Genomic DNA, 25,698 nt, shown 5'->3' with positions numbered 1-25,698 from the left:
CAGGTGAGAGCTGGAAGACAACATTATGGCCACCTAACTTAGGTGCTGCTATGATCAAGAGAAGGAGTCCCTCAAGCAAATCTGGAAGAAGAAAAGATCAAGGGAGGGAAAAATACTTTAGGTCATAGGTACTGTTAAGTTGTGGGTGAACATATCAGACGACACAGCAATTCTTCAAACAGCTCTTGTTTATTCACAGGCCAGAACAGAAGTGAACTGAAGGGTTCAGCCAGCCTGCTTATATAGAGCTCCACTACAACGCAACAGTAACCACTTTCTGTAACTATCCAATCACTGAACGTCACTTTCAATCCCTCATTTGCATATGTGGACCTGAGTGAAAACTATCTACAGCATCCCCCTGCTGGCCCAGGGTGAAAACTTCAGTACATAACAGGTACCATGACAAGAAATCTGCTTCAGATGAGGGGGGGATCCCCCTCGGCCCATGAACAAATACTTTTGAATACTTTAATTACTTTCTATTGGTAGAAAAGGGTCCATATTTTGCAACCTTGCCTTGTTTAACCATTGTGTCTATGGTATAAATCAGTGGTTCCCAATCTTTTTTTTGGCCATGCCCCACCTAAGCATCTCTAAAATCCTATGACATATAATTCTTATTATTCAAAAAGTGAACTCCTATTCATGTGGAAGAAGCCTAAAAAGCCATTAACATGGTCTAACTCATTCCCAAAGTGCCCCCATCAAAATCAAATTGCGCCCCTGTGGGGCGTGTGCCCCATGTTAGGAACAACGGGTATAAATAGTTTTAGTCACTACCTTCCACGCATTCACATACCTGTGGTTTATTTATTTTGGTTTTATTTTATGTCTGTCTTTGTTCAACAGTGAACTATTATTGATATGCTAGCCATTTTCAAATATCTCAAGGGCTGTCAACCTGGAAGAGAGAACAAATTTGTTTTCTCCTGGTCTGGAGGGTAGGACTCAAACCAATGGCTCCAAATTTCAAGAAAGGAGTTTTCAACTAAACATCAGGAAGTACCGTATTTTTTGCTCCATAAGACACACCTGACCCTAAGACGCACCTAGTTTTTAGAGGAGGAAAACAAGAAAAAAAATATTCTGAATGAAACCGTGGATGTATGATTTTTGTGGTTCATGCTGTGGCCACAGACATGTGATCTGATGGTGAATTTGGGGTGACCCAATGCAAAAATCCTGACGATCCATGTGGATCCATGCTTTGTAACCACATTTTTGCACCATTGCAGCCCCACGCAACAGTGGGTGCGTGATTTTTTTGGTGCAGGCTGTAGCCATGGACATGCTATGTGATCTGATGGTGAATTTGGGGTGACCCAATGTAAAAATCCTGAGGATCCATGGGCTTTTACTTTCTCCCTCCCAGGCAGCCTCCGCTAGCGTCCCTTATTTCTCTTCCAATCCCACCGATCAGCTGTTTCCTTTCAACACTCCCTTCCCTCTTTTTTGCCTTAGTGCCTTTTCCTTAGCTGGAGAAGTTTTTTGCTCCTCCTTTTCTTCTAATTTCTCTCCTTATTGCTTTAGTCTTCCTGTCCCCCCCCCTTTGCAAGTTTGCTGTCTTTACCTCCCCCCTCCCAGGCAGCCTCCTTTATCTCTAGTGTCCCTTATCTCTCCCCCCGATTGGCAAACGATCAGCAGCTTTGTTTCAACACCCACTTCCCTCTTTCAAAAAAAGAGAGCATGATCTGCTTTTTGCCCCTGGGCAATTCGGCTCCATGGACCACACATTTGCTCCACAGACATTTCCCCTTACTTTTTAGGAAGAAAAAGGTGTGTCTTATGGAGCGAAAAATACGGTACTTTCCAACAGTGAGAGCTGTTTGACAGTGGAAGCTCCTTTGGGAGGCTGTTGGCTCTCCTTCTTTGGAGGTTTTTAAGCAGAGGCTGGATGGCCATCTGCCATGGATGCTTTAGCTGAGATTCCTCCATTGCAAGGGGTTGGACTAGATGACCCTTGGGTCCCTTCCAACTCTCTACAATTCTACATGGACTATGCATATTGCCATCAGATCCTATTTGATAACACTGTATTTTGCAGAAACGTGTACAACTTTAATATATAAAAATATGTATTAAAAATAAGTTGATCCACATGGAGCACTGCTGGACATCTTTCCAGAAGAGCAAGCAAAAGTTCATCCTCTCTCTCCTGCCAAGGATGTCAAGGCAGCAAACATCATTCTCCCTCTTATGTACTGAAGTTCTCACCCTGGGCCAGCAGGGGGATACTGTAGATAGTTATGCAAATGAAGGATCGAAACTGACGTTCAGTGATTGGATAGTTTTTATGCAAATGAAGGATCGAAAGTGACGTTCTGTGATTGGTTAGTTTTAGAAAGTTGCTACAGTAACGTTGTACTGGAGCTCTATATAAGCAGGCTGACTGAGCTCTTCAGTTCAGTTCTGTTCTGGCCTCTGAATAAAGAAGAGCTGTTTGAAGAATCGCTGTGTCATCTGATATGTTCACCCACAACTTAACACTCCCCCTTTTCCCATTTTATCCTCACAACAAACCTATGAGGTAGGTTAGGTTGAGAGAGGGTAACTGGTTAACAACAGCATAGCATCCAATACTATCAGGGAAACAGGATAGCTTAGGAGACATAGGCCTGGCTCCATTACTCTCTCCCTGACACCCCATCTGTCATTTGAGGTGGCTGCTTCACTTCGCTTCATGGCTGGGCTTGCCCTGGAGATTATTTATTGAGGTAAACAGATTCCAAGTCCCACTCCACTCAACTACAGTTCCCAAGGTACTCCAAAAAGAGGCGATGCCCGGAAAAGCTATGATCTCTAATTCTCAGGTTCATTCTCAGGACAGACAGGGCTCCAAAATGCTACGCCTCCCTGCTCTCTCTGCCCACTAAATTAATCCTCCTCATTACAAAGATCAAGGCATCTTAACAACCACCAAAACCCATTAGTTGCAACAGTTTGAAGAGCTTTGTAAAGCAGTGGTTGAGAATGTCACCCAATTATGTGTAAAGTGTTTGTGAGGAGAGATCAGGGCATTTTTTCAGCCAGAACTCAGTTCTGGCACCTCTCAGGTGGGCGCCATTGCCATTATAAGAGAACAAGGGAGTTATTCATGGTGGGTTCTGACACTTCTTTTTCTACAAAAAAAGAGATACACTAGGAGAGATAATACATGTTTGCTACATGTCATCCTCTATCTCTACAGTCTGGATGCCTAGAGAGAGTTGTGGCCAGACCAGAATCCTCTGCAATTCTTGTTTATGAAATTCAAAAAAGCCCCGACTCATGCAAGTATGGCTGCAAGCAAAGGTCAGCTCGGGTTTCGAGTTATTTTGGGTCTCAGGCATTCATTGTGACCCCAGCTATGGCGATATCATTACACTTAAGATGGACGACTTTGCCAGTGACCCCAACAGGAGAAAAGGTCAAGATGTTACAATAATTTTCCTCGTGACAGGAGCCCCTCACTCAACCAGCCAGTGACTTTCCTCAAACTGGAGAAGGAGCAAAGGAACTTCTCAAAGGGGAAAAGAATAACCTTTTTATATATATAAAAATGACACAGGACTGACCACTTCGATATTTCCAGAGGTTTAAGATATTTTTACAAGGTTAAAATTAAAATCCCACTAGGGATTATGTCACGTATAGTGTCCATAAATAAAATAAAGTAAACCTTATGCCCCTGTCAAATAAACACCCCTGGGGCAGATTTGATGGAGGCACATGGGACTGCAGAGGCAAAGAAGGAATAACAAAACAACAACCCACCACCCTGCCCACTTTCACCAATGCAAGTAGAACTTGGCTGAGAACGTCAGGATCCAACCCAATGAAATGCAAACCATGCCCTAATTCTATAGCAGCTTTCCTGAAATATACTCGGAGTCGAGAGTGGATTTCATGCTCTTTATTCAGCTCATAGTGGTGAGGAGGAATGGACGTTCCCCCAGAATGTCTGCTTTATATGCATTATTTACACAATGGGCCCCACGTGATTGGCTAATTCCAGGATTCACCTGTAGGCCAATCAGGTCGCGGATTCACTTCCACCTGGAGCTGGAGTGGGTGGCTCCTGTGGACCAATCAGACTGCTGCATTCTGGATCCTATTGTTCTAGAACCAATCAGACCGCTGCATTTTGGATCCTATTCAACTCAGTACATAACATTTCCCCAACCTAGTGCCCTCCAGGTGCTTTGAACTACATTTCCCACCAACTTCAGCCAGCATAGTCAATAGTCAGAGATGAAGGGAGTTATTGTTACCACATAATACTCATTCTTCATTTGTAAGCAACTGATCACTTAGTGTGGCAGAACCCACACTATGGTCCCATTCATTCTTTTTGGCACTTGCTAAAAGCTTTCTGGTTTAGGCAAGCCTACCCAGATATGCAGGGACGCGGGTGGTGCTGTGGGTTAATCCACAGAGCCTAGGACTTGCCGATCTGAAGGTCGGTGATTTGAATCCCCATGACGGGGTGAGCTCCTGTTGCTCAGTCCCTGCTCCTGCCAGCCTAGCAGTTTGAAAGCATGTCAAAGTGCAAATAGAAAAATAGGTACCGCTCCAGCGGAAAGGTAAACGGCGTTTTCGGGCACTGCTCTGGTTCGGCTTAGTCATGTTGGCCACATGACCCGGAAGCTGTATGCCGGCTCCCTCGGCCAATAAAGCGAGATGAGCGCCGCAACCCCGGAGTCGGCCATGACTGGACCTAATGGTCAGGGGTCCCTTTACCTTTTACCCAGATATGTAGAATGTTGACATGTGTTTTCATCTAGTCTTTAGCTTAACACTGATTTTAATTTTTTTGGGGGGTGGGAATGTTTTAAGTAACTGTTTTTAATTGTTCTTTTTCTACTGATAATTCATTGTTTTATTCTTTTTCTAAAATCCACTTGGAGGATTTCCGTCTTTGCTTTTTTAAACAAAACAGTACAGTGGTACCCCGCAAGACGAATGCCTCGCAAGATGGAAAACCCGCAAGACGAAAGGGTTTTCTGTTTTGGAGGCGCTTCGCAAGACGAATTTCCCTATGGGCTTGCTTCGCAAGACGAAAGCCCATAGGGAAATCTCCGGGGACCTGTTTTAAATGCTGGTGGTGGGGAGCAAAGCCTTTCCCCCCCCATCGGCCTTCAGAAGAGGTCCAGGAAGGCCGGCGGGGGCCGAAAGGCTTTGCTCCCCACCGCCAGCATTTTAAAAGCAGTCCAGGATAGCAGGGAAGCGCTTCCCGCTATCGCGGACGGCTTTTGAAGGCAGGCGGGGGGAGCAAAGACTTTCGCCCCCCGCCGGCATTCAGAAGAGGTCCTGGGCCTCTTCTGAAGGCCGGCGGGGGGCGAAAGTCTTTGCTCCCCCCTGCCTGCCTTCCCGGGAGAGCGGAGAAAGGCAGCTCCTTTCTCCGCTGTCGCCGACGGCTTTTGAAGGCAGGCGGGGGGGGAAGACTTTCGCCCCCCGCCTGCCTTCAGAAGAGGTCCTGGACCTCTTCTGAAGGCTGGCGGGGGGCAAAAGTCTTTGTCCCCCTTGCCTGCCTTCCCAGGGGCTTTTAAATCGCCCCGGACAGCGGAGAAGTCCTCCGCTGTCCCGGGGCGATTTTAAAATGCCACCCGCCAGCATTTTAAGATCGTCCCGGACAGCGGAGAAGTCCTCCGCTGTCCCCGGGTTTTTTAAAATGCTGGGGGTGGGAAGAAAAGCCCTTGTCCCCCCCCCCCAGCCTTCAGAAGAGGTCGGGGACAGACTGTCCCCGGACCTGGTCTGAAGGCGGTTTCCCTAGGAACGCATTAATTGATTTTCAATGCATTCCTATGGGAAACCGTGCATCGCAAGACGAAAAACTCGCAAGACGAAGAGACTTGCGGAACGAATTAATTTCGTCTTGCGAGGCACCACTGTATATACATTTTGTGAAATAAATAAACGGTTGAAAGCATCAGGGGGGCACCAGGTGATTCTGTAGTATCATAAAACCCTGAAATCTTCGCACTAGTGACACCTGGGGTAAGGAGGACACCTCTGAAGCCTCTCACACCCTGTGGGACAAAATCCAAGGCCTTACCAGTTGCAGCATCATGGACACACTTTCCCATGTTGCTTCCTTAATATTGTCACCACCGTCCACAAGCCCTTGGTAGCCCTGAAACAAAGGTCAGAAGAGATTATTTAAAAAGAGAAGCCATTTTTGAGCCTCCATCTCCTTTAGAGCTGGTTAACTCAAGAAGATAGAGACACCATAGCTGTGAGCTGCTGCTACAGCAAACTACAGTGGTACCTCGGGTTACATACGCTTCAGGTTACATACACTTCAGGCTACAGACTCCGATAACCCAGAAATATTACCTCAGGTTAAGAACTTTGCTTCAGGATGAGAACAGACATCGTGCTCTGGCAGCGTGGCGGCAGCAGGAGGCCCCATTAGCTAAAGTGGTGCTTCAGGTTAAGAATGGACCTCCAGAACGAATTAAGTACTTAACCCGAGGTACCACTGTATACTGAAGAAGGAACGTTAAGGACAAGATGCAGTTCAAGTACATTGCCAGACTGGTGCATTGTTTGACCTCAGGATATTTCCAGCTCCTTTAGCCACTGTAGCAACACTGAACAGGAAGCACCTCAACAAACAAATAATAATAATAATAATAATAATAATAATAATAATAATAATAATAATAATATAATTTATTATTTATACCCCGCCCATCTGGCTGGGCTTCCCCAGCCACTCTGGGCGGCTTCCAACAAAATTTTAAAATACAGTAATGCATCAAACATAAAAAGCTTCCCTAAACAGGGCTGCCTTCAGATGTCTTCTAAAAATCTGGTTGTTGTTGTTCTCTTTGACATCTGGTGGGAGGGCGTTCCACAGGGCGGGTGCCACTACCGAGAAGGCCCTCTGCCTGGTTCCCTGTAACTTGGCTTCTTGCAGTGAGGGAACCGCCAGAAGGAAGAAGAAGAAGAGTTTGGATTTGATATCCCACATAATACTCATTCTTCATTTGTAAGCAATTGATCACTTAGTGTGGCAGCACCCACACTATGGTCCCATTCATTCTTTTTGGCACTTGCTAAAAACTTTCTGGTTTAGGCAAGCCTACCCAGATATGCAGGGACACGGGTGGTGCTGGACCTCAGTGTCTGGGTAGAACGATGGGAGTGGAGACGCTCCTTGCATAGGGTCTGTGGGGCACCAGGGTAGCTGATCTGGTATTACCACTGCTATGCAACCTATGGCGACTCTAATAGTCCTGTTTGATCTAGCAGCAGCAATCAGCAGCAGAGTTAACAAATAATAAACCCATTTGCAGTAGAATGAGGTGGAAATGAGATGGAAGAATGGACTATACCATTTGGGTCTGAAGAGGGAGCATTATATTTGTGAATACTCTCCAGCAGAAAAAGTTCACTGTGAGTAAGTGGAAACCTAGTACAGGTGGGAAGAGATGGAGCTTGAAAGTTCCTCTCTGGTGTGTGTGTGTGCAGGAATTTTACAAGAGTGCGAGTTCAAAAATGGTTAAACTGCAGCCCCCTGAGGCTTCAAGTGGTACAGCCCACTCTAGAAAACAGAGACATTCTATGCTTTAGAATGGGACACGGGTGGTGCTGTGGGTTAAACCACAGAGCCTAGGACTTGCTGATCAGAAGGTTGGCGGTTCGAATCCCCGTGACAGGGTGAGCTCCCGTTACTTGGTCCAAGCTCCTGCCAACCTAGCAGTTCAAAATCACCTCAAAGTGCAAGTAGATCAATAGGTACCACTCCGGCGTGAAGATAAATGGCATTTCGGTGCGCTGCTCTGGTTCGCCAGAAGCGGCTTAGTCATGCTGGCCACATGACCCGGAAGCTGTACGATGGCTCCCTCGGCCAGTAAAGCGAGATGAGCGGCGCAACCCCAGAGTAGGTCACGACTGGACCTAATGGTCAGGGGTCCCTTTAGCTTTACCTATTTTCATGCTAGATATGCTATCTCAGGATTTCACACCTCATTCTGCTCCATGAGTCAGCCAGGTCTTAGATACAATTCCTACTCAAGTAAAGAAAGGCAGCAAATCGACCTACCTCATGAACAAAGTACACTTTGGCCCCGGTGTATATTCCCACTCTGACCACTGCCCGGACAGCAGCATTCATGCCTGTTCAGAGAGAAGGGAGAAGAGAGGTCAAAATGCAAACTGGATGACAATGCAAACTGGATGACAGCATTGCAGAGGTAGATAATGTGTTCCTGGACCACAGCTCTTGTCATGCCTGGCAGGGGCTGATGGGAGTTGTAGTTCAACACCTTTTTTGAGGGCCCTACGTGGGTGGCGCTGTGGGTTAAACCACAGAGCCTAGGACTTGCCGATCAGAAGGTCAGCGGTTCAAATCCCCACAACGGGGTGAGCTCCCGTTGCTCGGTCCCTGCTCCTGCCAACCTAGCAGTTCAAAAGCACAAAGTGCAAGTAGATAAATAGGTACCACTCCAGCGGGAAGGTAAACGGCGTTTCCGTGCGCTGCTCTGGTTCGCCAGAAGCGGCTTAGTCATGCTGGCCACATGACCCGGAAGCTGTATGCCGGCTCCCTCGGCCAATAAAGCGAGATGAGCACCACAACCCCAGAGTCTGTCACAACTGGACCTAATGGTCAGGGGTCCTTTTACCTTTACCTTTACACTTTGCTAAGGTATTTTATAAACAACAATACATTACATATTCAGGTAAGTAGCCGTGTTGGTCTGACGCAGTCGAAATAAATAAAGAATTGTCCAGTAGCACCTTAGAGACCAACTAAGTTTGTTCTGGGTACAAGCTTTTGTGTGCATGCATTCCGTATGCAGATACGGTATCTGAAGAAGTGTGTTACTGGACATTTTTTAGAATAAATTACATACTTATCTGAGATGAAACCCAAGGAGATTCTAGTGGGCTCTGTCTTGTTCTACTTTATAATCAGAGAGATTGAAGGGAATCTGGAAGTCATCTGTCTGAGATCAGTGCAAGATCTACCACGTACCACGGAGGATGCAACTACACCACCTATCTGACTGATGGCTGTATAAATGCCTCCAGCAATGAAGCGCTTACCATCTCCTGAGGCAGATTCAGTTCCAACCATATCTACAGTGGTGCCTCGCAAGACGAAATTAATTCGTTCCGCAATTCTCTTCGTCTTGCGGTTTTTTCGTCTTGCGATGCACGGTTTCCCATAGGAATGCATTGAAAATCAATTAATGCGTTCCTAGGGAAACCACCTTCAGACCAGGTCCGGGGACAGTCTGTCCCCGGACCTCTTCTGAAGGCTGGGGGGGGGGGGACAGGCGAGCGGCATTTTAAAATCGCTCCGGACAGCGGAGGACTTCTCCGCTGTCCGGGGCGATTTAAAAGCCCCTGGGAAGGCAGGCAGGGGGGACAAAGACTTTCGCCCCCTGCCCGCCTTCAGAAGGTGTTCCCGCCCCCCGCCCCACTTCGGAACAGCTTTCCGAAGTGGGGCGGCGGGGCCGGGTGTCCCCGCCCGCCCGCCCCACTTCGGAACAGCTTTCCGAAGTGGGGCGGCGGGGCCGGGTGTCCCCGCCTGCCCGCCCCACTTCGGAACAGCTTTCCGAAGTGGGGCGGCGGGGGCGAGTGTCCCCGCCCCCCGCCCCACTTCGGAACAGCTTTCCGAAGTGGGGCGGCGGGGGCAGGTGTTCCCCCGAGCGCTTTTAAATGCGGGCGGCTGGGAGGGAATCCCTTGGCCCCCCGCTGGACTTCCCGAAGCTCTTTTGAAGTCCGGCGGGGGTCCAAGGGATTCCTTCCCAGCGGATCTCTCTGCCAGCAGCGGCTGCTCTGCCGCTGCTGGCGGAGACTTGCCGGCATCCCGAAGCCTGTGCGCAGCGCGCCCAGGCTTCGCGGATCTCTCTGCCAGCAGCGGCAGCTCTGCCGCTGCTGGCGGAGACTTGCCGGCATCCCGAAGCCTGTGCGCAGCGCGCCCAGGCTTCGCGGATCTCTCTGCCAGCAGCGGCAGCTCTGCCGCTGCTGGCGGAGACTTGCCGGCATCCCGAAGCCTGTGCGCAGCGCGCCCAGGCTTCGCGGATCTCTCTGCCAGCAGCGGCAGCTCTGCCGCTGCTGGCGGAGACTTGCCGGCATCCCGAAGCCTGTGCGCAGCGCGCCCAGGCTTCGCGGATCTCTCTGCCAGCAGCGGCAGCTCTGCCGCTGCTGGCGGAGACTTGCCGGCATCCCGAAGCCTGAGCGCAGCGCGCCCAGGCTTCGCGGATCTCTCTGCCAGCAGCGGCAGCTCTGCCGCTGCTGGCGGAGACTTGCCGGCATCCCGAAGCCTGTGCGCAGCGCGCCCAGGCTTCGCGGATCTCTCTGCCAGCAGCGGCAGCTCTGCCGCTGCTGGCGGAGACTTGCCGGCATCCCGAAGCCTGTGCGCAGCGCGCCCAGGCTTCGCGGATCTCTCTGCCAGCAGCGGCAGCTCTGCCGCTGCTGGCGGAGACTTGCCGGCATCCCGAAGCCTGTGCGCAGCGCGCCCAGGCTTCGCGGATCTCTCTGCCAGCAGCGGCAGCTCTGCCGCTGCTGGCGGAGACTTGCCGGCATCCCGAAGCCTGAGCGCAGCGCGCCCAGGCTTCGCGGATCTCTCTGCCAGCAGCGGCAGCTCTGCCGCTGCTGGCGGAGACTTGCCGGCATGCCGAAGCCTGCGCGCAGCGCGCCCAGGCTTCGCGGATCTCTGCCAGCAGCGGCAGCTCTGCCGCTGCTGGCGGAGACTTGCCGGCATCCCGAAGCCTGAGCGCAGCGCGCCCAGGCTTCGCGGATCTCTCTGCCAGCAGCGGCAGCTCTGCCGCTGCTGGCGGAGACTTGCCGGCATGCCGAAGCCTGCGCGCAGCGCGCCCAGGCTTCGCGGATCTCTCTGCCAGCAGCGGCAGCTCTGCCGCTGCTGGCGGAGACTTGCCCGGAGATTTCCCTATGGGCTTTCGTCTTGCGAAGCAAGCCCATAGGGGAATTCGTCTTGCAAGGCAAATCGCGGACGAAAAAACCTTTCGTCTAGCGAGTTTTTTGTCTTGCGAGGCATTCGTCTTGCGGGGCACTACTGTAGTTCTTACTGAATCACAGGAGAAGCCATGGGAAGATTAACAAGACCCACTGGGGGCTTAATTCAGAATATAAAGGAAACAGAAAAGACTCACAGCTCTAATCTCCTCACAAGTATGACAAGCACCTAGGTTTGCCACCAGATTAATACTTATTTATGTGCCCAGACATTGTAAGTTTTGTTAACGATTGTTCTAAGCTGCTCTATTGTTTTCAGCTGTTTATTTGTTTGGTATATTTTAGAGTGCATTGCTGCTTGTTTTTAGGGAATAAGCTTTTTAGGGAAGTTTTAAATGTTTAATGCTGTATTGTGTTTCTAATATTCGATTGGGAGCCACCCAGAGTGGCTGGGGAAACTCAGCCAGATAGGCAGGGTATGTATGTATGTATGTATGTATGTATGTTTGTATGTATGTATGAATAAATAAAGAAAGAAAGAAATTTATGACTTGGTTGGTTGTAGTGTACTTATTCTGAGTTCTGTACTTCAATTTGGTGTCGATGAAGGGCAGATTAAAAACATTTTCATTAAATAAATAAAATAAATTTTGGAAACTGCCATTTGCAGGGCAGAAGCAACATGTGGATGAGGGAAGATGGGAGTAAGGACGTTGGAGAATTTTACCAGAATTGGGAGCGGAAATTGACAATGTTCATTTACCGTATTTTTCAGCCCATAGGACGCACCTAGTTTTTTTGGGGGGAAATAAAGAAAAAAAAATTATTCCCCCCCAGGGGAAGTTGTCCCCGAGCTTGTGGGGCTGGCGGTGGGGAGAAGCAGGCTTCTCTCAAAGCCAGCCTTCAAACCAGGTCGGGGGACAGCTAGAAAGGCGCGCTGCGCCTCTCCCGTTGTCCCCCGAGTTTGCGGGGCTGGCGGTGGGGAGGAGCAGGCTTCTCCTGCCGCCAGCCTTCAAACCAAGTCGGGGGACAGCGGGAAATGCGCGCCGCGCCTCTCCCGCTATCCTCCGAGTTTGCGGGGCTGGCGACAGGGAGGAGCAGGCTTCTCCCCGCCGCCAGCCTCCAAACCAGGTCGGGGGGCAGCGGGATGGCGGCGTTCCGCCTCCCCGCTGTCCCCCGAGCTTGTGGGGCTGGCGACGGGGAGGAGCAGGCTTCTCCCCCCCGCCAGCCTTCTAACCAAGTCGGGGGACAGCGGGAAAGGCGTGCTGCGCCTCCCCGCTGTCCCCCAAGCTTGTGGAGCTGGCGGTGGGGCTCTCCAGGCTTCAGCGAAAGCCTGCACTCGCCCCATAGGACGCACACACATTTCCCCCTCATTTTTGGAGGGGAAAAAGTGCGTCCTATAGGGCAAAAAATACGGTATTTGTCCCATGTCTGAAATGGAATTCAATCCCACAAATATAATCAGTAATCGCTGTTGTCGTTTGTAAACAAAAAACAAGTAATTGATTACTTCCCCCCGAATTGAATGGTTTTTTCCCTTTACATTAAAAGTAATGTTTTGGAATAATGTAACGATCATGTAACTAAGTGTGCAATTAAGCATGTAAAATTCCACTATAGCAGACAGTGAGAATAATGTGGTCTTTGTTGAAAACCAAACTGAAGTGGGACGGAAACAGTGCTACTTGCAATGAACTCAGATTGGAACAGAAATTGACACCTTCTAACATCCGTATAGTTAAAGCTATGGTTTTCCCAGTAGTGATGTATGGAAGTGAGAGCTGGACCATAAAGAAGGCTGATTGCCGAAGAATTGATGCTTTTGAATTATGCTGCTGGAGGAGACTCTTGAGAGTCCCATGGACTGCAAGAAGATCAAACCTCTCCATTCTGAAGGAAATCAGCCCTGAGTGCTCACTGGAAGGACAGATCCTGAAGCTGAGGCTCCAATACTTTGGCCACCTCATGAGAAGAGAAGACTCCCTGGAAAAGACCCTGATGTTGGGAAAGATGGAGGGCACAAGGAGAAGGGGACGACAGAGGATGAGATGGTTGGACAGTGTTCTCGAAGCTACCAGGATGAGTTTGACTAAACTGCGGGAGGCAGTGGAAGACAGGAGTGCCTGGCGTGTTCTGGTCCATGGGGTCACGAAGAGCCGGACACGACTAAGCGACTAAACAACAACAACAAAACATCCCTAGATGGGGGTGCCTCTATTTCTATAGAGCTCTGCCTTATTTGCCTGGCCTTGATGCTTCTGTGACATTCAATTTATAACCAGCCTACAGCTGTGAAGCTCCACTGATTTACAATTGTTGTGTTTCCTTATATATCTGTGCTGCCCACATAGAGGTCTATGCCGTTGCTTAAAATCTCCCTTGAGTAGACAGTCATTTTAATGATTGCTTCGTGTTGCTTTAATATGTTTTCATGCTGTTGTACGCTGCCCTGATTTTTGCAAGTGGACGGTCTAGAAATGCATTTGTTTGTTTGTTTGTTTATAAATAAATGTGGTAAGTGTGTGATGTGGAGCCCTTATTATAGCACAGGGGTCTGCAACCCATGGCTCCGGAGCCGCATGTGGCTCTTTTACACCTTTGCCGCGGCTCCGGGGCGGATACTAGCGAGGGGAGGAGGCGCATTGTGCGCCCCGACACTCCCCACTGTGGCGGGCGCTGTACTGGCTGTGACGTCGCATGGGGGCGGTGTGCGCGCTAGTCACGCACTGTCACGACGTCACCTTCCCGGTTTTGCGGCTCCCAGTTTTTTTTTCCTTCGGAAACGGGTCCAAGTGGCTCTTTTTGTCTTAAAGGTTGCAGACCCCTGTTATAGCATCATCTGACCCTTAAACCCACTCTGCTGTCTCTCAGCCTCCTTGGCGTACGTGTTGTTTCTTACTGCCTCAGGTCAGTATTGTTGACCCAGACTCACAAGTCTCCCATGATCCTACCCTCAGATGATTTGCACATTTTATTTTTGACCCGCTGACATTTAAAACAAGCTCCTGAGGTACCCCCTCTGCCAGGCCACTGTGCTTGCTGGCTCCAAAATATACCACACCAGGAGAGGGACTGTAATTCAATACCAGTGCATACCCCCCCCCAATCCTCTCTAAATCTTGTGACAGCTTCACAGACAAGCTGTGATCATGGATGCAGCTGAAGAAAACTTGGGCTACAAGAAGGCTGAGGTGGATGCCAAACCCCCAATGCTTTTAAACCTTTCTTCATATTATTATTATTATTATTATTATTATTATTATTATACGCAAGTACATATACCTCATTACCTACTTGGTCACATTCAAAAACACACATACCTATAAACATTTACCTATAATAAACGTATATCAATATTGATCTAAAACCATTTCCTCTTACTCCATATGGGTTAAATCCTTAAGGGCAACAAATGATTTTGCCCTGTATCTGTTACACTCAATTCTCTTGCAACATAGGTTATTGTTGCTGTGGTATAATTGCCCGTTTGCCAGCACAGCTGAACAATATTTCACCAGTGAAGTGCTTTTTGACCCTTTTGAAACAGAAATCGCCATGCATCCCATGGAATTGCTTTGCTCCTATCTTTATTTCATTTCATCCTGTAGTTATGTGCTATTTTCCTGTGTTTTAGATAACTGTTTTATATACCTTTGAGAAATGCCCTGTCTTGTTAGTCTTTAGTGCTGTTTCACACTCAGTCTTGTCTCTCCAAATCTCTTGACTTCTCATCAGTCTATCGAAAAGACCTATTTCCAAATGCTGATATCAAGGTGGTTCTATCTTAACGTTAGCTACTACTTGTTCAGTGGTCTGCACACACTTCCAGTCTTAATAGGTTTCCATCTTACTTTCTTTCTATATCTGAAAATGTCCAAATTGCCTTTTCAAAAAGTGAACCATTCGCCTTCTAATAGAGAAGCCAATAGGGAGGCCTTGGATAATAAACACTGCTTATATTGGTCCAAGATTTCTAAACGTATGTTTATAGCATAGGATGCCCCTCAGCAAAATGTCCTCTTCTCCTTTTTTTACTTATCCATAGTAGATTTTTAAGATTGGTCTTAATGTAACATTCTCGTATTAGTCTGTTAGGTTTTTCATTTCTATTATGCCATTGCATCCACCTTGCCAATCCTGCCAATTCTTTTAATCCAAATTCACCCTAGGAGACAACACACCAAGCATTTATTGAGTCAGAAATCCCCTAGGCTCCCCATCATCTGAAGGACTAATAATAATAATAATAATAAGAAGAAGAAGAAGAAGAAGAAGAAAAAGAATATTTTATTTATATCCCACCCTCCCCAGCCAAAGCTGGGCTCAGAGCAGCTAACAACAGTAAAATGATACAACATTCTAAAACCATTTCAATATAAAATCAGTTCAAATCAGATTAATGGCAACCATTGGGCCAGAGTTCTGTGAAGATTGCCAAAGGAGGGGGTCAGGCTGTGCCTTGGCCAAAGGCCTGGTGGAACAGCTCTGTCTTGCAGGCCCTGCGGAAAGATGTCAAGTCCCGCAGGGCCCTAGTCTCTTGTGACAGAGCATTCCACCAGATCGGAGCCACAGACGAAAAAGCCCTGACTCTGGTTGAGGCCAGCCTAACTTCTCTGTGGCCTGGGACCTCCAAGATGTTTTTGTTTGAAGACCGTAAGGTCCTCTGTGGGACATACCAGGAGAGGCGGTCCATAGGTACGAGGGTCCTAGGCCGTATAGGGCTTTAAAGGTTAAAACCAGCACCTTAAACCTGATCCTGTACTCCACCGGGAGCCAGTGCAGCTGCTATAGCACCGGGTGAATGTGATCCCGCAGCGAGGACCTCGTAAGGAGTTCTGCACCCGCTGGAGCTTCTGGGTCAGTCTCAAGGGCAGCCCCACGTAGAGCGAGTTACAATAATCCAGTCTGGAGGTGACCGTTGCGTGGATCACAGTGGCTAGATCAGGGCAAGAAAGGTAAGGAGCCAACTGCTTAGCTTGGCGGAGATGAAAAAATGTTGCCTTTGTTATAGCTGCAATCTGCGCCTCCATGGAAAGGGAGGTGTCGAAGATTACACACAAACTCTTAACAGACGGTGCTGGCACTAATTGCACGCCCGCAAGAGATGGGAGTTGCCTCCCCAATCCCATATTGTCCCAACCCAGCCAAAGGACCTCTGTCTTCAAAGGATTTAGCTTCAACCGGTTCCCACATAACCAGCTTCCAAGCATCTGATCAGTGTGTCTGGGGCCGAGTCAGGATGGCCATCCATCAACAGATAGAGTTGGTTGTCATCAGCATACTGATGGCAGCCCAACCCAAAACTCTGGGCGAGGGGGTGCATAAAGATGTTGAAAAGCATTGGGGAGAGTATCGCACCCTGCGGCAATCCACACACCAAGGAGTGGCGCGATGACAGCTCCCCCCCAAGTGCCACCCTCTGTCCCTGACCAGAGAGAACGAGCACAGCCATTGAAGGACTGTGCCCTGGATCCCCACGTCAGCAAGACGGTGGTCCAGGAAGGGCCCTGCACTGTGTAGTAGTGAATAACTTGCAGGCAACCACTGACCTAATTTCATGCAGCAATAGGTTCCCCCTACCTGGAAATGGCGAGTGGAAATGGACCCATCCATTTCTGGCTCTAGTGCTGCCCTCCAGGTATATAATCTATGGCCCTTCAGATGTTGATGGACTCCCATCTTCCCTGATCATTGGTCATGCTGGCTGGGGCTGATGGGTTATGAGAAATGAGTCCAAGAAGATAGAAAGGCTGCATAATGCTACCACATCAGCTGTGCAGCCTGGGGATAGATGCAGGAATGAGCAAGAAACATCCTTCCATGAAATACATCCCTTTGACCTTCCTTAAAACCATCACCTCTTTCACATAGTTCTTGCAGCCTTGTTGGGTTCTGTTTCCACATATGCCTTAAGGGAAGAGCAGCATATAGAGTGCCTCTTCACATGCTGTTGACTCACATCAGCCCCTACCAATGGTCAGTGATGATGGGAGTTGTAGTCCATCAACATCTGGAAGGCATCGCATTGGCCACCATTTCTTACCACCATGAGACTACGACTTCTCAAAGCCTTTTTTGTGTCCATTAACCAAGTATGGCCTATCTACAGGGCAAATGTGAGCATCTGTCTCAGATACCAGCACCAAACTAGTAATTTTGTCACCTATCATTTGAAGCTAAATGTGCCCATGCTTTGATCTGTTAGATGTTAAGCTGTACCTCTGGATCACATCAGCAGTTATTGTTCAACATCTGTCTAGACTGCAACAGCCCTTCATAAAACACCACAACTGTGTAGAATATCTAATAATAATAATAACAACAACAACAACAACAACAACAACAACAACAACAACAACAACAACAATAATAATAATAATAATAATAATAATAATAAATTATTTATTCCCCGGCCAGAGCCGGGCTCAGGGCAACTAACATCAATAAAATTTCAGTAAAAACATAATAAGAAAAAACAAACAAAAAACAATTTAAAATACAGGTTAAAATGCAATTTAAAATGCAGCCTCATTTTAAAAGTCAAAACAATAAGGGGAGGGAAACATAAGGGTCAGACTGAGTCCAAACCAAAGGCCAGACGGAACAGCTCTGTCTTGCAGGCCCTACGGAAAGATGTCAAGTCCTGCAGGGCCCTAGTCTCTTGTGACAGAGCGTTCCACCAAGTTGGGGCCAGTACTGAAAAGGCCCTGACCCTAGTTGAGACCAACCTAACCACCTTGTGACTTGGAACCTCCAGAATGTTGTCATTTGTGGACCTTAAGGTCCTCCACCTTAAGGTCCTCCACCAGTAAAGTTGTACTACAGGTACATACGTCCATAGTTGGGATTTCCAGGAAACCAGCCAAGGATTAAGTTTCTTCTCCATATTGCGCTCCTGTCCACAACCATACATACTTAACTGCTGCGTGCATGGGCAGTGGGTTTGTGATGTAGTATAGCCCTTGTGAAGTCATGTTGCCAGGCCATGTTATTGTGACAACGCATTTTGCAAAAAGCCTCTCAAGTTATCACATCAGATCAACAGCAGCAGTTAATCTGATGTGAACACACACACCCTGCCGCCTCTTGCTTATTAGTAGTAGCTCTTCCACCACCACCACAAAGTCACAACAGAATGGCAACACCACATCACAAAGCACCGTATTTTTCTCTCTATAAGACGCACCAGACCACAAGACGCACCTAATTTTTGGAGGAGGAAAACAAGAAAAAAATATTCTGAATCTCAGAAGCCAGAACAAAAAGAGGGATCGCTGTGCCGTTCTGGCTTCTGGGATAGGTACGCAGCCTGCATTCACTCCATAAGATGCACACACATTTCCCCTTACTTTTTAGGAGGGAAAAAGCGAGTCTTATAGAGCAAAAAATACGGTAAGTCCTAACCTGGGACCCACTGAGTAATTTAGTAACAGTGGGTGGAATTCAACATGGTGCTCCAACAAATATTTTGCCCGTACCAGTATTCTAGCTTGCCAGATGGAACAACAACCCGCTATGCACTGTTCTAAGGTTGGGGTCAGGAGAGTCAGTTTCAGGGAGCATATAAGGGCCCCCAAAATCCTTGTGTACCTGTCCACTGACAGGGTTCCTCAGGTGAACCCCACCCAAAGTATTTCTTCCTTGTAAGCCTTTCATTTATTTTCCTTTTCTCCCCTGTTAGCTCCCCCATTCTCATGTTGTTGTTGTTATTTGAATTTATATATCGCCTTATACCCAGATATATATAGAAGACAGTTCGGAAACTGCAGCTGGTGCAGAATTCAGCGGCCAGGCTGCTCACCGAAGCAAGACGGTTTGAAAATATTACACCAATCCTGGTCCAACTACACTGGCTACCGATTAGTTTCCGGGCCCAATTCAAAGTGCTGGTTTTGACCTATAAAGCCTTAAATGGCTCAGGACCACAATACCTCAAGGACCACCTCTTTCCATATAAACCTACCCTGACTCTTAGATTATCTTCCATGGCCCTTCTTTGTGTGCTTCCTCCTCGAGAGGTCCGGAGGGTGGCAACACGAGAACGGGGCCTTCTCTGCAGTGGCTCCCTGTCTGTGGAATCCTCTCCCCAGGGAAGTTCGCCTGGTGCCTTCACTATACAGTGGTACCTTGGGTTACATACGCTTCAGATTACATACGCTTCAGGTTACAGACTCAGCTAACCCAGAAATAGTGCTTCAGGTTAAGAACTTTGCTTCAGGATGAGAACAGAAATCATGCTCCGACGGCGCGGCGGCAGCAGGAGGCCCCATTAGCTAAAGTGGTGCTTCAGGTTAGGAACAGTTTCAGGTAAAGTACAGACCTCCGGAACAAATTAAGTACTTAACCCGAGGTACCACTGTACACCTTTAGGCACCAGGCAAAAATGTTCCTTTTCAACCAGGCCTTTGCCTGACTTGATCTATATCCTATACCCTTTTAAAAAATGCTAGCTCTTTGGGGTTGTTTTTTATTGGGTTGTTGGTTTTGTTTTGATTTTATGTATTTGATATTTTATGTGAACTGCCCCGAGACCTTCAGGTACAGTGGTACCTCTGGTTGTGAACGGGATCCGTTCCATAGGCCCGTTCGAAACATGAAAAGAGCGCAACCGGCAGCAGCGCGCCTGGGCATGCGCGGGTTGCGATTCGCCGCTTCTGCGCATGCACGTGACGTCAATTTGCGCTTCTGCGCATGCATGAACGGCAAAACCCGGAAGTAACCCTTTCTGGTACTTCCGGGTCGCAACCTGAAAGAACGTAACATGAAGCAGACGTAACATGAGGTATGACTGTATAGGGTGGTATAGAAAAATAAATACATAAATACACAAATAAATAAAAATATACCCTTATATATTAGTAGCAGTAGTATTTCCATTTCTTACCCACCCTTCACCATAAGGGTACAACCATTTAAAAATACAATATTAAATGAAATTGCAAGTCCCTGGAGGCAGGAATGGCCTTTTTTCTATTTATAATACTCTGCCAAGTGATATGTTCACTCGTAATGCCGTCAACAGCTTGTATGCATTTCAAAAAAAATAAAAAAATCCATCTTGAAACTAAGACGGGATTTGGACACCAAGAGAAGATATATGAGTGCAGATAAACAAAACAGAGCTCTCTCTCTCTCTCTGTGTGTCTCAAGGTCAGGAAAAAGAAAATAAGGAATCGTCTGCTGAAGAACTTGACAAGTCAACATGTTTGAAAAAAGCACCTGTACTTTGCTGTATTGAAAACGAATTAAAATATTTTGGAGGTTATTTTTTTTTAAGCATTGCATTGCATTTGTTCACACCACACTGCCCCCAGCTCCAATTAATCAACAGACATAGATGGAGGCAAACCAAGATCAGGAAGAGATGCCGTGAACTGCAGATTTTGTAAGAGTATAGGAGAAACAGCAAAGAAATGATGGTTCAAGACACCTGAGGGTAGATTATGTGAGTGCTCATTTTGCTAAGGAAATGCTTGCAAGATGGGGGTGGTAGGTGGGCAAACGGCAGTTGATGAGCCACAAATTGCTTTCATGGCTCTTAAAAAAAAGGCAATACAAATAATATCAAAGAAAAAAAAGTATTCAGCAAGAAGGCAGAGAACTACTGAGGAGAAAGGCTGGAGGCAGTGTGGGAGGAGAAAGTCAAAGAAGGGGAGACAGAATAGAAAAGAATGAAAAAACTGCTCCTTACTGGATGAAAAGTCCATCCAGCCCAGCATTTGGCTTCCAACAATGGCTAGTTAGATGCTTCTGGAAATGCACAAAGCAGGTCAGGATGGAGGAAAGACATTTACCTGTTACAATTTGCAACCGAGACCAGTTCCACTTGAGTTATCTTACCAAGTTTAGGGTAGGGAAAATCTGGATGCTAAAATGTGCCCAGACATGAAAGCCCTTTCCTGGTGACTTCTGCCTATTGGCTTTTTTGCCATTAGCTTCTCAGACCACAAAGGGAAACCCCCAACACTACAACACACACACACACACACACACACCCCAGAAACCAGTCCACTTACCCTGGGCATCTCCTCCTGATGTCAACACGGCGATGGCCTTGCCAATCCCCATCGTGTCGGCGTGCTCATGTTTTACCATTGTGTGCGACATTCTCCGGGCTGGAAGGTCAACAAGAAGAGATTCTTAAAGATGGGGAAAATGCCCTTGGTCTTCGGTGCCTCCTTGTCCTGCCACAGGGGCCACAGCCGGGTCCGGAGTGCTCCTTGTAGCCCTCTGCCGTTGCCTTTCAAAGTCGACACCCCGCCCACTCTCCAATTAATGACAAGTGGAAATGTCAGCCTGTAAATGATCTCCAATGCAGCGTCAGCCACACCTAATCCTAAAGGGCACATGGCCAGCTGTCACGAGTACCAATGGACAGCGGAAATGTCAGGCTGCAGGTACCAACTACTGTGTTGAGGGCTTTTGGTGGCTTCAAAGTCTGGAGAGAATTAAGGTAAGATTTCAAAAAGAGGCTCTGAGTTGTATACTTAACTTTGACTTGGAGCAGACCCGCTGACATTAATGGCCAGGACTAACTTAAGACCATTGATTTTAATGGGTCTGCTATGAATAAGAGTGAGTTGACTACAACCTCCAGATGGCAATCCTCAAAACACTTACCTGGGAGTAAGCCCCATTGAACTCAATTGGATTTATGTAGGCCTGAATAGGATTGCACTGTAACATCATACTCTCCAGTATTTCTCTGGTGAAAATAGGGACATCCTAAGGAAAAATGGGTGGCACTGTGGGTTAAACCACAGAGCCTAGGACTTGCCGATCAGAAGGTCAGCAGTTTGAATCCCTGCAACGGGGTGAGCTCCTGTTGCTCGATCCCTGCTCCTGCCAAGCTAGCAGTTCGAAAGCACATCAAAGTGCAAGTAGATAAATAGGTACCGCTCCAGCGGGAAGGTAAACGGCGTTTCCGTGCGTTGCTCTGGTTCGCCAGAAGCGGCTTAATCATGCTGGCCACATGACCTGGAAGCTGTACGCCGGCTCCCTCGGCCTGTAAAGCGAGATGAGTGCCGCAACCCCAGAGTCGGTCATGACTGGACCTAATAGTCAGGGGTCCCTTTACCTTTACCTTTAAGGAAAAGCGGGGCATTCAGAGATCAAATCAGGAACCAGGATGGCTTCTGTAAATTCGGGACTGTCCCTGGAAAAATAGGGACACTGGGAGGGTCTGTTACTGCTCAATAAGCAGAATGAAGTGCTTTGGAAATCCATGTGCAACAACTTTACAATCAAGTTTCACCAAAAGATTAAATAAAAATTGTTCCAGGGGGTGTTGGTTTGAAATTATGGGTGGTATTCAATTAAGTTTTACTCATGAGTACACTCACTCAAATGAATGAACATGACTGAGGGACCCATTCACTTCAATGGATCCAAGTGAAATTTGGTTGAATATCATCCTATGTCTTCTCCAAACAGGCTATGGAAAGCCAAAGTTGAACAGCGACAGCTTTACAAATACAGATAAACCATGCAGGGAAATGAATGTGCATCTAGGTTAAACTCGTTTACAGAGCACTGGCACTGAAAAAGCATTTCTGTCATGTTCACAAATAGATGCCCTCCATTACGTTGGGATCAATAAGCAGGTTATTATGAAATCATACGATGAGGAATTATTCCTTCTTGTTCCCTTCACTTAAATTATTTGTAGAATTTGCAAGCTCTTTGGATCTGGGCATCAGATAACGAACTTTGCAGGAATGAATCCACAGATTGCAAAGGAGCCAACTCATTACAAAGCTATTTATTTACATGAATATTTCAAAAGCTAAGTGAAATGATTCGGTTGGAAATACTTAAAACCCAGCACTGTTAATTTGTGATTTATAGAATTGTAATTTCAGACATTTTGCAGTTTGAGGTGAGGGACAAGATGGGACCCTCCTTCATTCCATGTAAGAAGGAGTTGAATCTTACACCAGCACTGGCAGTGTCCCCTAGCCACCACAAATTGATGGCTTGTTGATGAGCAATCTGTGTGGGACTGACATGTCCATCCGCCCAGCTCTTTGCCTAAACTCTCTCTGCTCCTGGCCTTCACAGCAGCCACCTGAAGTGATTGCTTCACTCTGCCTAATGATAGGGTCGGACCCGAAGTAGTGGCTTTGTTTCATCTTGATTTTTAAAATTAGAAAATAATAATAATTAAGAAACCAACCCAAATCAAAATCTTCCATGTGTTTATGTAGAAATATGTACACATGCAACCTGACAACATGCACTCCACCTTTTAAATATAACTACCCCAAGAACACAGTACGCAGATGGTGTTGTGGGTTAAACCACAGAGCCTAGGGCTTGCCGATCAGAAGGTCAGCAGTTCGAATCCCCGCAACGGGGTGAGCTCCCGTTGCTCGGTCCCTGCTCCTGCCAAGCTAGTTCGAAAGCACATCAAAGTGCAAGTAGATAAATAGGTACCGCTCAGGCGGGAAGGTAAACGGCGTTTCCGTGCACTGCTCTGGTTTGCCAGAAGCAGCTTAGTCATGCTGGCCACATGACCCGGAAGCTGTACGCTGGCTCCCTCTGCCAATAAAGCAAGATGAGCGCCGCAACCCCAGAGTTGGCCACAACTGGACCTAATGGTCAGGGGTCCCTTTACCCCAAGAACAGGGAGCTCAGATATTTTATAGCAATATACAGATGGGCATATTTTGCAGGTATTTTAACTTTCTGGAAAACATCTTCTGCATATTCGGGGGGTGGAAGCTGTATGGAAAGGTGGGATACAAATAAATGCCTGCAGATGGATGCTACAGTTGAGCTTTCGGTGGCTCTGCAAGTTTGCCACTGCACATCTTAAAAAAACAACAAAAGTTAAGCAAAGCCTCCTAGCATCAGAGCTTACCTTGTAGTGCAACTAGGATTTTGTACTTTGCTGGTACAATTCCTCCCCACGCTCACAGTGTGGCAGGGATAGAGCCCATCTGTATCTCCCAGGATGCATTGCTTAAATGTATTTACATTAACAGAAAAAGGGGAATGCAGGCAGCATGTAGCAACTGCGTGCCTCAGTCCTATTTCAGTTTTATTACCTAGCACATCCCAAATAAAGATGCCGTGTCTTAAGATGACTACTCCATGATTGCAGTTGGTCTTTAAGTTAACATCTTACATTAAAAACCTGACAGTACCAAATTACCGAAGGCTTTTCACCAAAGCCAGACTAAACGCCTTTCCTTCTGCAGTGCTGGATGGCAGGTTGAGAGGAGTTCCCTACCAGGACAGACTTTGCTCGTGTGATCAAGACATAGATTCCATAAAACATATTTTGTTGCACTGTGCAAAATATGAGCAAGCCAGGGCTGAACTGATATTACCCTTGCTGGTACCTTTCCCGGGAAAATCAGAGGCTCACTATGTCAGGTTTCTATTGGAAGACCAGACAAACGCTAGAACATTAGCAGTGGCCAAGTTTTTATCGGTGGTTGCAAGAACCAATGAGCCCTATATTCTGAACGAAATGCTTGTTTAACCCGGAGGTAGGCTGTATGAATTGTGTATTGCTTTGTAACGATTTGTTGGGTCTCTGGACTGTAATAAAGAAGAAGAAGAAGAGTTTGGATTTGATATCCCGCCTTTCACTCCCTTTAAGGAGTCTCAAAGCGGCTAACATTCTCCTCTCCCTTCCTCCCCCACAACAAACACTCTGTGAGGTGAGTGGGGCTGAGAGACTTCAGAGAAGTGTGACTGGCCCAAGGTCACCCAGCAGCTGCATGTGGAGGAGCGGAGATGAAAACATCTCACTTAGAAAGACAAATCTATCCTCAGTGTAAAGACACCGAGCAAGAGCCAGCTCACTTGCACTCTACATTTTTATTATGTAGGACACTAGCTTACCATAAGGCAGAATTATGTGCATCTCTAGTGCATCTGGTAAGCTCCTAAATTGAATGGCTCAAAATTTCTAGCTCGCATGGTTGTTGCAGCATAAATGACAAAGGCAACGTCTGCTACAAGAGCTGAGGCTAAAAAGAAACTGGCATTAATATGGGGATTTTTCTTCATTTTGCAGAGTTCTCTGCCCCTACCCCTACACTAACCCTCCAGTAAGAACTCCCCTGCCTCTTCTTATTTTGTAAAAGTAAGGCAACACCAATGCTCCCTTCTCTGCTGCTGTTTGCAAATAGAGCAAACTAATACAGTCATACCTTGGAACTCGAACGGAATCCGTTCCGGAAGTCCGTTTGACTTCCAAAATGTTTGGAAACCAAAGTACAGCTTCCAACTGGCTGCAGGAAGATCCTGCAGCCAATCGGGAGCCACGCCAGACGTTTGGCTTCTGAAAACCTTTCAAAAACCAGAACACTCACTTCCAGTTTTTGATTGTTCAGGAGCCGAAACATTCGGAAACTAAGCCGTTCGTCAACCAAGGTACGACTGTAAAGGGTTCGGGGAGATTCTCTCCAGTAAACCATTTGCTGATGTTCAGAAGAATTGTTGTAACCTGCCCTGGGACTTTAGGTTGAAGGACATGCAATAAATTGTAATTCTGGTGATTTGCTTCTAACAAATTAAGCATAACTGAATTGTGAGATGAAAGAACATTTGCACTTAACTTGTGCCACTATTTTCATATCTTATCATTATGGTGAAATTAAGATTCCCAAGTTTCAAAATTATGAAGGTTGGCTGTTTTCACACTTACACTGTTACCTAGAAGAAACATTGGTTTGCATTTGGAATTTAACCTGAATTACTCTGCATATGGCTAAGTCCTCAATGACCTCTGCCTTTCTTCTACTGCTCCAATCGGTAGTATTCCAAGAT

The 25,698-nt window shown here is 47.2% G+C and overlaps 2 protein-coding genes across 3 annotated transcripts in view; both read right to left on the bottom strand.

The window, feature by feature from the left end:
- Positions 1–21,222, bottom strand: part of PFKM (phosphofructokinase, muscle) — a 50,298-nt gene extending 29,076 nt beyond the window's left edge. The window contains exons 1-3 of one of the 2 annotated variants that reach the window (XR_014522595.1): positions 20,931–21,182; positions 8,033–8,106; positions 6,038–6,115 (exon numbers count right to left, since the gene is read on the bottom strand). Coding sequence is in view for 1 of the 2 variants with exons in the window: in XM_083489999.1 (XP_083346125.1) it covers positions 6,038–6,115; positions 8,033–8,106; positions 20,931–21,021 (243 nt within the window). In the remaining variant the exon portion in view is untranslated. Of the gene's footprint in view, positions 1–6,037; positions 6,116–8,032; positions 8,107–20,930 lie in introns of both variants that reach the window. The other variant, XM_083489999.1, reaches the window with a different exon arrangement.
- The window catches only part of LOC310700607 (uncharacterized protein), a 95,718-nt gene that overhangs the window by 51,361 nt on the left and 18,659 nt on the right, over positions 1–25,698 (bottom strand). The gene's annotated exons all lie outside the window — the stretch shown is intronic.

The sequence above is a fragment of the Podarcis liolepis genome (genome assembly GCF_965112155.1).
Source record: "Podarcis liolepis genome assembly, chromosome: 2".
In the NCBI taxonomy this organism is placed as follows: Eukaryota; Metazoa; Chordata; class Lepidosauria; order Squamata; family Lacertidae; genus Podarcis; species Podarcis liolepis.
Note: the sequence above shows the minus strand (reverse complement) of the source record. Positions and strands in the feature narration are given on the sequence as shown.